A 12,166-nucleotide genomic window follows, 5' to 3' on the forward strand; every position below is an offset into this window, starting at 1 on the left:
CAGAAGGCTGGGAGATTTTGTGCCCAAACCTGAGCGTAACAGCACCTCTTTCTGCAGGTGTGGAGGCAGGGAGCAGCTTAGGGTCTTAGGAAGGTATCCTCACAGTCTAGCTCTTAGCCCACTGCCCTCAGACTGGGGGACCCAGGAAGCTCTGCATTTTGGGGGGAAGCTGGGTAAGGATGTGAGGATGCTCCTGAACAACGGTCCAGCAACCAATGATAGCACACATTTATGCCTTCAAGGATTCTCCTGTCTCCAGTGACTACATAGTTCTAGAACCTTCTGCGTGTGTGAGAGAGACAATTGGGGACCTTGGGTGGCCTGCAGACTCTAACAGTCATTCTGGAGGTAGAACAGAGGCAGTCTGAGGTGCTGGGTCTGCTTCCAGAGAGCTGCCCCAGGAAGGCTGAGTGAGGCTGAATCTTCTTGGACCCCAAGAAGGCTGAATCTGGGTTCGGAGGCTTGGAGTAGGGAGGGGGATTAGTGGGTGATTTTCCCTATTCAAACCCTTCCTGAGGTCCACAGGAAGCATCTACAAAATGCCCTCAGGCAGGGTTCTGCATGTCTTTTTTTTTTTTTTTATATACTATTTATTTTTGGCTGTGTTGGGTCTTCGTTGCTGAGCACGGGCTTTCTCTAGCTGCAGCGAGCGGGGGCTACTCTTCGTTGTGGTGCGCGGGCTTCTCATTGCGGTGGCTTCTCTTGTTGTGGAGCACGGGCCCTAGGCGCGTGGGCTTCAGGAGTTGTGGCACGCAGGCTCAGTAGTTGTGGTGCACGGGCTTAGTTGCTCCACGGCATGTGGGGTCTTCCCGGACCAGAGCTCAAACCCGTGTCCCCTGCGTTGGCAGGCAGATTCCTAACCGCTGCGCCGCCAGGGGAGTCCCTCTGCACGTCTTTAAAAGAATCTATTTAAAACCAAGAATTCAGGACCCTTAATAAGGGCTGTGGTTTTCAGAATACAGGAGGCAAACAGTAACAAAATATGCACCCTTTGTAGTTAAAGGTTTTAATAATAATCACACACTTGAAATGTGTATATTAATGTGTGTACATATGTATGAATGTGAATATTTGTATTTGAACGTGTCACTTGACACTGTATGAAGCTCTTGTAGAAATCATCACGTTTAATCCTCACAACATTTCCAGGGAGGGATCTGAAATATTACTAGTGATAGGTCACTAGGGCTGGTAGTGAGTTTGTGGTGGATGCTGGGAGGGCCACTCAGGCTGTGGCCATGTGCTGTGAACCCTGCTCCGGTGGAATGGACATGACTGACAGGGAGGCTTCCTTCCTCTAGATCGAAGGCCCAGGGAGCCCCGTTTCCCTGATGAAAGCCACCAGATACCTGCTACCATGTCTTTGCTTTGATCTGCACTCATTCACTTTACTATATTTTTTTTTCAAGTTAAATTACATTTTGAGGTGCTGTTTCTTAAGAGAAAAAAAATAATTTTCAGCACTGTCTGGGAAAGGACTTGTAGGAAGGCTGGTCCTTACTTGAGGGCAGGTAAGGGGGTTTGGGAGCTGTGCACCTAGCCTAGCCTAGGGCTATCCCCCAATTTCCCTTGAAGGGGGGGAGCCCTTGGAGGAGAGTAAAGGTTCAAGCTGCTAGGCAGGTCTGTGATGCTGCCCATTCCCTAATCCTTTGCCACCAATGGGCCCCCACACCCCACCTGCCCTCAACTGTACCTCCTCGTTGGGTCATCTTGTTATTCTCTTACCTGAAGCCTCAAAGTTCAGAAGTGAATGAACTCGGGTGATGGCCTGGACCTTAGTGTGGTTTGGGGAAGCCGGGCACTGCTTCTCTGGAACTCACTGTCTGAAGCATAAGGTCTCAGGCACCCACGTCTGATGCCGGGAGCCAGCCATCGGGGTCCATGGTCGGAAAGGTAAACAAAAATATTTGGTAGCAAAAACCCAACGAGAAAAGTCATTGCTCCCTTTCTCAATACAACACCAAACTTCAGATTCTCAGTTGCTGGGATTTTTGCTTTTTTCCTAGTTGTTATTGCAGTTGTATATCTTAGAATTTGCCAGGTACCTTTGAAAAAATATACAGAAATAAGATCTTTTCAGCCTGTGGTCTGTTCTGTTATTCCTGTAGTGCAAACACATGTTGTATATTCTAGGAAAAATTAATTGGAATCCAAGTCAATTTGTTCAACAAATATTTATTTAAAATTTATCTTTAAAAAAAAAAACCAACAGCCACTAGCTGGGTCTCAGTCTCTGATTCTCATTCAAAGTAAAGCTGCGACTTCCAGGCAGAGACAAGTTAAATGTTGAGGCAATAGTCCAGGTAATTCAGGCCAGAGTCCTGCTACAGAAGAAAAACTATTCGGGGTTGTTTTTAAACTGAATTTTCCAGTGTTTTTTTCCCCTCTGGATTCTTTAAATTTACAGTTTTCTGTTCCCATTACCTGTGTTGATACAGGAGGATTCTTTTTAAGATGACAGGAACAAATAATGTCGTTGGAATTCGTGTAGGTTATGTTATTGTAACTGATGACAATAGTTTTCATTAGCTGGCTCTTCAGAGACCCATATAAATTATTATCAGTATTATCGAGGAAGTTGTCTGTCGTTGGGTTTTTTTTTTTTAAAGCTTCCTTGCTTCCAGCCATATAGTCCTCATTATCCTTGGGGTTACTCAAACCATTTGAGTCTGGTCTTTCCTTCCTGTCTTTGTGTGGAGATGTCTCAGCTGTCCACGGGCAACTGACTGTGTTTTCGAAATGGCTTTATTTTTCAGATGTCGTACTCTCTCAGGTTCGCCCAGACCAAAGAACTTTAAGAAGATTCATTTTATCAAGAATATGCGGCAACACGATACCAGGAATGGCAGGTATCATACTAACAAAAGCTGCCCCCATCCTGCTGTAGGAGGGGGTGGGTCCAGTGGGGAAGGGAAGAGGGGACCCTTTGAATGGCCAGACCTCACAGAGTGAAGCCCGCTGTTGAGATGAACAGCATCTCATGTAACCTTCCCTAACAGACTACTATTTCCACCCCACTCCTGCCAGAATCATCCATAGAAGTTTACAGAAGATACTGCTCTCTAATGGCAACCAAAGTCTTAGTTTTTTAGACTAACTAAAACTGAATTTTTTTTTTTTTTTTTTTTTTTTTTTTTGGCGGTACGCGGGCCTCTCACTGTTGTGGCCTCTCCCGTTGCGGAGCACAGGCTCCAGACGCGCAGGCTCAGCGGCCATGGCTCACGGGCCCAGCCGCTCCGCGGCATGTGGGATCCTCCCAGACCGGGGCACAAACCCGTGTCCCCTGCATTGGCAGGCAGACTCCCAACCACTGTGCCACCAGGGAAGCCCAAAAACTGAATTTTTAATAGTACTGAAATATATTTTTATTAGGAAATTTTGAACAGAAAAACAGTTGAGTTTTTTGGGTGTTTTTTTTTTGTTGTTTCTTTTTCCGCTTTTTTGGGTTTTGTTTTCTTTTTTCACCAGGGCTCTGTGCTCTGGTCAGTCAATATCCTGCCAGATCTGCGCCTGAAGTCGGGTTTGGCTCTCTGTTGATTTTCATTAAGAGGGGAGAATCACGACTTTGCCAGCAGATTCTCCCTGGGCGCCAATTCAGATTCCTGGGCCTGCTGACGTACGTCTAGAGCATGTGTTTCTCCAGCAAAGAGTTGCTCTTTTGGAAAGGGCTGTTAAATGAAAATGATGGTTAAATGTATATGACCTTGGTGTTAAAACCTTCCTGGTGACAAGTGGATGTGAATCCTTGTTGCCGGCATTGCTTATAATTGAATGGCGAAGCCCATTCATGGCAGCCTCACAGCAATGCTGGGAACAGGGCTGCAAGCCCTCTTGGGGTCCCCTGATGCTCTGTGCTCCTGGGGGTGGCTCTTCTCCACCAACCTGTGACCTGGATCATAGTTAGAGACGCATCCCAGAGCAGAGTTCCTGTCCCAAGACCATTTCGTTTGATCTCCTCCTGATGTACAGAAGCTCATATGGGCCCCACTAATAATCTCTAATCTATACCAGATGAAAACTGCTAAAAAGTTAGACTCATGGCATGATTAAGGCCCAGCATTACTATAATTTGGTGTAAAATACACTGTACAACCTGAATAACTAACAATTACAGTATTTAAAGACTTGTTTTCTTCAAGTTTTTAAACCTCACTTGAATAGAGAACATAGCGATTCAACGTTTTAGAATGGCCAAATTGAACTCTCCCATCAAATAATTTTATGTCCTCAGTATGTATTCCTATTTTAAGTACAGAGCTTTCAGTTAAAATGAACCCAACTGTCATCTGTGAACTAGAATACCCTGAGTCTCTTTCTCTCACCCTGACTCTCACTGTCACAATTATTGTGCCTTATTCATTTCACCACTGTGTTTTTCTTTTCTTTTGTGGCTCTTACTGAATCCAGACCTTACTTATGCCCTTTTTAGTATAATTATTCATCATTTATGTATGTTGGTGTTTTTGTCCATAATCTCTTGAACCATAAAATAAACATAGAAAGCCTCGACTTCCTAAATAAAATCAATGGCAAAACAAAAAAGGGGCCAAATTAATGGTATTCCCCACTTCTCAATGCTGTTGAGGACACAAAGTCAGATAATCAATCACCTGGCATGGTTTGTAGTGAGAGGATGCAGTTGATAAAAGATTTGGACCAATGGGATCACCAGTGTATAGTATATTCCGAAGCCACCTTCCCCGGCACACCCTTGACCCTGGAACAACGTCAACAGTCCAGAAAGCATGCGGTTGCTGGCAGTTCTGCTGGGGAATTTTCAGAGGGAACCAGGAGGGACTGTTAGCTTATCTGGAGATCTAAGAAATGGGCTTTAGGGCAGAAAAGCAAGCTCTCAGCACGGGCTATATATAATATAGGCAGTGGTGACAGCCGGTTGTACCTGCGTAGGTGAGAACTGCTTTTTCCGTGCCAGAGAAGATGAAAGGCCTAGAGATGCTCTCCTTCTTCCCTCTGGTTGATTTATTAGCAGGGATGGACTGTTCTCAGACAGATGAAAGAAAAACTCAGGAGGGCACCAGGAAGAAACTATGATTTCTGAGGTGACAGAGGAAATTGTGGTCAGGAGCTGATGAATGGGGGGGAGGGGACCCACCGCAGCCGGGCAGCAGGCGTGAGGTCGTCCTGCTGGAGGTGGCCTGGGACGGGGATGAGCTCAGAGCTGCGGTGGTGGGTAGCAGGGGGCCTGGACATGCTCTCGGGAGGGAGGGACCGGGGCGATGCCTGGGGGTCTCCGATGCTCCCACCTCGGGCATGCGGGGTACACACACAACACCACACCAAAGGGGGCCTTCCTGCAGCCCACATGGGAGCCACTTGACTCGGGTTTGCCTGCCGTGTTGGGAGGAAAGAGGCTTTACTGAGAAGCCTGGAGATGTTCACTAAAGCACTTCAAAGGTCTGGACTGAGAACAGAGTGGCCTGAGCACTGGTGCGTCCGCCTCTTCCTGTGCCAGGGAAGACAGACTGAAAGGGGGCCTGCTTAGCCCCCCAGGCCCGTGGGAGGCATCCTCCCAGCTGGGCAGGCTTGCCCCTACTCCAGCCCCGACTTCTGCCCACTCACAGCTCTGCCCAGCTCCGGAGTCTCCTTGTGACCTCCGGGCAGCACAGACCAGCCTCCTGGACAGCAGGCCGAACCCAGGGCCCGCTCCCTGTTCTGGACCCGAAGACCTTGGTGCTGAGGTTCCCCCGCCTCCAAGCCTGCTGACCATGGGGCACTGGCGTCAAGGGGAACTTGGGCTCCGGTCTCAGCAAGGACTAGAGCGCGGCGTGGGAAATGAGTAGAGCATCTGTTATAAGGTTCTAGCCTGACCTGACTGAGAGTTTTAAGCAAATTTTTGAGATAGAAAGGGAAAAAAAATATTAAAACTGAGAAGCAAATACAATAAAAGACAATACTTGTGTCACTGAAGAAACAAAAAGTCCAAGTTAACCTCATGATCCGTAATATCAAGGTAGCTACTTAGAAATAAACCTTGGGGCCCCAGCCGGTCCGTGCTCACCCACTTCATTCTGTGACATTAGACCAAGTCCAACGGCACGAGAAGCAGAGGTGAGCCTCTTCCTTAGAAGGTGTGGCTCCGATGGAGGATGGAGCCCACTTTAACTGAGAACCGTCTTCCTCTGTCTGGAATCGGTGCATTCTATGAGGCTGGCACTGGGGACCAGCCAGAAGGCTTTGCGTCGGATCAAGAGCAGAGAACCATGCTGAGAGCGTGTGGGACTCTGGCTGCAGACCCTCAGGCGGGAGGAGCGAAGAAGGACAGAGCCTGGACACAGACTACAAATTCCATGGTGGGAGCTTTAGCTCCGCTGTTAGAACCAGATGACATGATGGGTTCCTCCCTGGCTGGCAGGTGTTTCATCTCCCAGCAGGTGGGGCAGGTGGTGAGGGAGCTGTCACCCTCTAGGTCTACTTCTGCCTAAATCGAAGACGGGCTGGTGATGGGGAGGCCTTGTAGGACTTGATAGTCATGAAAAGAAAGCAATGCTTGTCTGGGTTTTAGGAAGACAGATCTCAGAAGGTTCAGACTGAGAAGTGGATTCTTGTGGCTGCATCCATATTGCCAAAAGGGATTCTAAAATTAAGAGTAACATAAAGTGATGATGGGTAACATTTAGTGAGTGCTTCCTGGGTACCAGGCTCGAAGTACCTCATAGGCTTTGTTTCACTCACTCATCTCAATGGGTATTTGTTGAGTAAATTAAGGCAGAGACCTTCTATTTTATGTTTCTTCCAGTTTTATTGAGCTATAATTGACTTACAGCGCTGTATAAGTTTAAGGTGTACAGCATAATCATGTGACTTATACGCATCATGAAATGGTTACCCCAATAAGTTTAGGAAACATCCATCATCTCATATAGATTCAAAGTAAAAGAAAAAGCAAAAACGTGTTTTTTTCCTTGTGATGAGACCTCCCAGGGTCCACCGTTAACAACTTTCATACGTAACACACAGCAGTGTTAATTATATTTATCATGTTGTACATTTCATCCCTAGTACTTACTTATCTCATAACTGGAAGTGTGTACCTTTTGACTGCCTCCACCCAACTCCCCCTCTCTCCACCCCCTGGAGAGACCTTTTAAATGAGTTCAGTCTTCAGGACTATATTTCGAGGGATGGAGAGACTTTAGAAATACAAATAATCCTTGAAACAACCTCATGAGGAAGGTATTACTGCTGTTGTGTTGGGCAGAATAATGTCCCCCAAAGATGTCACTGTCCTATTCTCAGGACCCGTGGCTAGGTCAGGTACATGGCAAGGGGGACTTAAAGTTGCAGATGGAGTTGAGATCGCTGATCAGCTGCCCTTAAAATAGCAGCAGGATTATCCTGGACTGTCTGGGTGGGCCCGGTGTAATCACAAAGGTCCTTAAAAGCAGAAGAGGGAGGCAGGAGAGTCAGTGTTGGAGTGATGTGATGTGAGAAGGACTCAACTGCCCATTGCTGGCTTTGAAGGCTGAGGAAGGGGCCAGGAACCAAGGGCTGCGGCAGCCCCAAAGCTGGAAAAGGCAAGAAAACAGATTCTCCTTTCAAGCCTCCAGTGGGAAGCGGCTCCAGACACCTTGATTTTAGCCCCATGAGACCCATTTCAGAGTTCTGACGTCCAGAATTGTAAGATAATTTTGTGTTGATTTAAGACCCTAACTTTGTCGCAATTTATCACTGCAGCCATAGGAAACTAAAACACTCATCATTTCAGTTTACAAAGGAGGAAACTAGAGCACGTGGCTAGAAGGTGGGGGGTGGAGTCCAGATTCAGACATCAGATTCCGAGTTGGAACCCTCATATGTTGCTGGTGGGAATGTAAAATGGTGCAGCCACTATGGAAAACAATTTGGCAGCTCCTCCAAAAGTTAAACCTAAAGTTACCATATGACCCAGCAATTCCACTGGCAGGTGTACCTAAAAAATTGAAAAGAGGAATTCAAACAGGTACTTTCACATCAATGTTCGTGGTATTATCATTCACAATAGCCCAAAGGTGGAAACAACCCAAGTGTCCATCAACGGATTGTGGATAAACAAAAGTGTTATATACATACAGAGGAATATTATTCAGCCGTAAAAAAGAATGAACTACTGATACCTGCTACAGTGTGTATGAATCCTGAGAAACATTATGCTGTTTGAAATAAGCCAGACACGGGACTTCCCTGGTGACGCAGTGGTTAAGAGTCCGCCTGCCAATGTAGGGGACACAGGTTCAAGCCCTGGTCCGGGAAGATCCCACATGCTGCGGAGGAACTAAGCCCGTGCGCCACAACTACTGAGGCTGCGCTCTAGAGCCCGTGAGCCACAACTACTGAGCCTGAGTGCCGCAACTACCGAGCCCACACGCCTAGAGCCGGTGCTCCACAACAAGAGAAGCCACCGCAATGAGAAGCCTGCCCATCGCAACGAAGAGTAGCCCCCGCTCGCCACAGCTAGAGAAAGCCCGCGCGCAGCAATGAAGACCCAACGCAGCCAAAAATAAATAAATTTATTAAAAAAAAAAAAAGAAATAAGCCAGACCCAAAGGGCCAAACACAATATATGATTCCATTTATACGAAATATCCAGAATAGGTAAATCCCTAGAGGCAGGAAGTCGACTAGAGGTTACCAGGGCCTGGGGGAAGGGGGACAGCGTTTCTGTTTGGGGCAGTGGAAAAGTTTTGGAAACAGTGGTGATGATTGCACAACATCGTGCGCGTACTTGATGATACAAACTCGTACACCTATAAGTGGTTAAATGGCATATTTTATATTACATATATTTTGCCATAATAAAATAAAATAAAACACCAGTGATAGCCATGGGGCTTTTAAAACCATATTCAGAAGAGGGAGGAAAGGGATGGTAAACTTCTTGGGGTTGATGGTACAAGGACAGAGCAGATGTCAGCTGCTGGGCTAGCATCAGCATCTTTAACAAGTAGAACTGTGAAGAAATGTAGACTGAACAAAGCAAGGTGCTGGGCACACAGGAGGTCCTCAGCAAGTGTTTGTGGAATAAATGAATGGAGAGGCCTTACATTCTGAATGTTTCAGTCTTCAGGACTAGATCAGGGAATGGAAAGAATTTAGAAATAAAAATGATCTTTAAAGTGCCGGGGAGAATAAAAGAAGTCCTGAGTTGAATGCCAGGCACACATTGCCTTTAAAAAGTGAAAAAGAGGGACTTCCCTGGTGGCACGGTGGTTAAGAATCTGCCTGCCGATACAGGGGTCACGGGTTTCATCCCTGGTCCAGGAAGATCCCACATGCCGCGGAGCAACTAAGCCCGTGTGCCACAATTAATGAGCCTGTGCTCTAGAGCCTGTGAGCCACAACTACTGAGCCGCGTGCCACAACTACTGAAGGCTGTGTGCCTAGAGCCCATGCTCCACAACAGGAGAAGCCACCGCAGTGAGAAGCCCGCGCACCACAATGAAGAGTAGCCCCCCGCTCCCCACAACTATGGGAAGCCAACAGGCAGCAATGAACACAGCCAAAAAAAAAAAAAAAGTCAAAAAGAGACTGAGGTGGTAGCAGAGGATAAGTTCTAATAATTGTAAACCAGCAAGCCTAGAGCTGATTGCTGGCAGAGTTCTGGAATGGACTGTTAAGCAGATGGTTTGTGAGCTTTTAGAAAAGAATGGAAGTGGCCACAGCCAACATGGCTTCACTGAGAAAGAGTCATGTTAACTTCATGTCCTTATTGATGGAATAACTAGGCTAGTAAATTAGAGGACCTCCACGTTGACATTTCTTGATTTCAGCAGAACATTAGACTGTTCCATATTACGGCATCTCCCAGGGATGCTGGGTGACTGTGCAGCTGGAGAGCCTGCAGGCAGCTGAAGTGTGTTAGCCAAGCTTCGTCAGCCTGAAGGGAGCTTGGGAGGAAGAGCACGTGGTATGCCCTTGAGCATCATCTCCTCTGCAGCCTGAAGGCCAGTCAGCCTCGTGGTGGCCCACGTGGAAGACCAAAAGCAGGAGGAGACTGTGTTATAGCGGAGAACGAAGGCTCGGTTCCTTCAACGGCTCCCCGAGGTTAAACTTAGCAGGGATAAATGTAACAGAGGTAGATGATCAATTACAGGACAGGGTACAGACTTTTCAGAGGTTCATGTGAAAAATATCTCGGAATTTAGGTTTTAAACAGTGTGCTCCATAGAGGCTAACGATGTGAGGTCACTACAGAGTGAGCTGACGTAGCTCGTCCTGATAGAAGGAGATAGCATCCCAGAAATGTATCACTTTTGCACCCAGCCAGGGTCAGTCGCATCTGTCGAGCGAGCTTCGATCTGCACGAGTGTCACGTTTTAGGACACTGGATTTGTATTAGGACGGCCCCATTGTTGGACTAGGATTTTCCAAGCTCCCCTCCCCACGGAGGGTAGGGGGCATGGCACATAGCCAATGGGAATAACCATTCCGCCTCATTCCATTGAACCGCCTATGTGTAAATAGCCATTTTTCTGGAAGGAGACAAGTGCATCTGGATAGACGGCACCTAAGAAAGCAGTCCCTTAACTATGAAGAATGCAGTGATAGCCTGTGTTCAGTCTTTCCAGCGCCTAGGTGCTGACCTCTGCTCTGCACTGGGACTCTTTTAAGTGATGAGATGTATCTGTGCGTAAAGCCGTGATCCTGTCTCATGGAGTTACAGGCTAGTTGGGGAGGCAGATGATAGACAAGTAAGTGTGTCTTACCAGAGATGGGATAGATGTGCTCTGGAGGAAAACTGAAGCTGCTGAGGTGGGGGCAGGGCATGTGCTGGGGCAAGATTCCACTGATGGAGAGACCTTTGAGCAGACGTGGGGAGGAGGTGAGGGAGCCAGCCCCGTGTGGTCCCAGCGGGGAAGAGCGTTCAGGGTAGATGGACAGTTGCAGAGGTGCTGAGGCAGGAACGCAAGGGCTGTGCCTGGGGAACCATAGGAAAGCCGTGTGGGTGGAAGAGAGGGAGAGAGGAGGGAGAGATGCACCCTGAGGAGTCCTGGGAGGGTGAATCGTGAAGATGTCCGCTTTCACCGTGAGTGAGATGGGAGCTATGAGGGTGCTAGGCAGACGACTGACGTTCTCTGGCTTGGCTTTGATCAGAACTCTGGCCAACCAAAAATCAAGGGCAAGCATCACAGGTCTTCTTTTTTTGTTTTTTTTTTTTGTCTTTTTTTTTTTAAGTCTTTATTGAATTTGTTACAATACTGCCTCTGTTCTATGCCTTGGTTATTTTGGCCCCGAGGCACGTGGGATCTCAGCTCCCCGACCAGGGATCGAACCCGCACGCCTTGCATTGGAAGGCGAAGTCTTCACCACTGGACCGCCAAGGAAGTCCCATAGATCTTCTTTGGTAACCTTATTCTTATAGAAAATTAGAGGGGGTGTGCGTATAGTGTATTGTCTTCTAAAAGTGAATTCATTTTGATACGAAGTTCAGAAATGACCTGAGTTCTTTCAAAAACTGTTCACACATGTATAAGCAAACCCTTTGTCACGACAGAGAGGAGTCCAGGACCCCCTGCCTTAGCGTCTGGAGGGGGCCATTGAACATCCTGAGGATGGTGATTGGGGACTGGGAACTGCCGCTTGGTTAGTAGAGAAGAGCCAGTCACCATTCACACTGATCTGCATCTTCACAGGGGGCACCGGGGGCCCCCGAGTCTCCTGGGTTAACCGGAAGTAAAGACAGATCTCGGCCCTCGGGGAGGAGACACCCTTGAAAATGACAACCGTTATGAGGCTAGCTAGTGCCAACAGAGAGCTGATTGCTGGCCAGGTAGATCTGGGTCATCAGAATGGAAGGTGAGCGTGAAGACTGAAGACTAGCCACCGGCCAAAGACACATTATGTCCTGTGACCCTCATGGTCCTGTTAGGACAGGACCCTTCCTCTGGGCGCTTGTCTTTGAGAGCAGTGGAAGACAAGAGCTCTGGTTTCAAGTGGACATCACCCTCCCTCAGGCATTACTTTGCATCCTTTTGAAGTCATCTGGTTTTCGAATGTCTGCCTTGAGCACAAGCGATGGCTGCCACTTGCACCGGAAGTGCCCCCTCCTGGGTCTGCCGTGAGAATCACTGCGTTCAGAACAGGCAGAGAAGTGCTCTTTGCAGTGAGTGGACTGGTCTGTCTCATCCCTTGACAGGAGTGTTCAGAGACTTAAAAAGATTTCAGATAA

General features: G+C 47.7%; 1 protein-coding gene across 1 annotated transcript in view; it reads left to right on the plus strand.

Moving 5' to 3' along the window:
* Positions 1 to 12,166, plus strand: part of CABLES1 (Cdk5 and Abl enzyme substrate 1) — a gene marked incomplete at its 5' end in the record, with an annotated part of 105,302 nt that overhangs the window by 44,079 nt on the left and 49,057 nt on the right. Inside the window, one exon of the mRNA XM_082667663.1 lies at positions 2,757 to 2,849. Within this exon, the coding sequence (XP_082523789.1) occupies positions 2,757 to 2,849 (93 nt within the window). The remainder of the gene's footprint in view (positions 1 to 2,756; positions 2,850 to 12,166) is intronic.

Source organism: Grampus griseus (assembly GCF_964374135.1).
Source record: "Grampus griseus genome assembly, chromosome: 12".
Lineage (NCBI taxonomy): Eukaryota > Metazoa > Chordata > Mammalia > Artiodactyla > Delphinidae > Grampus > Grampus griseus.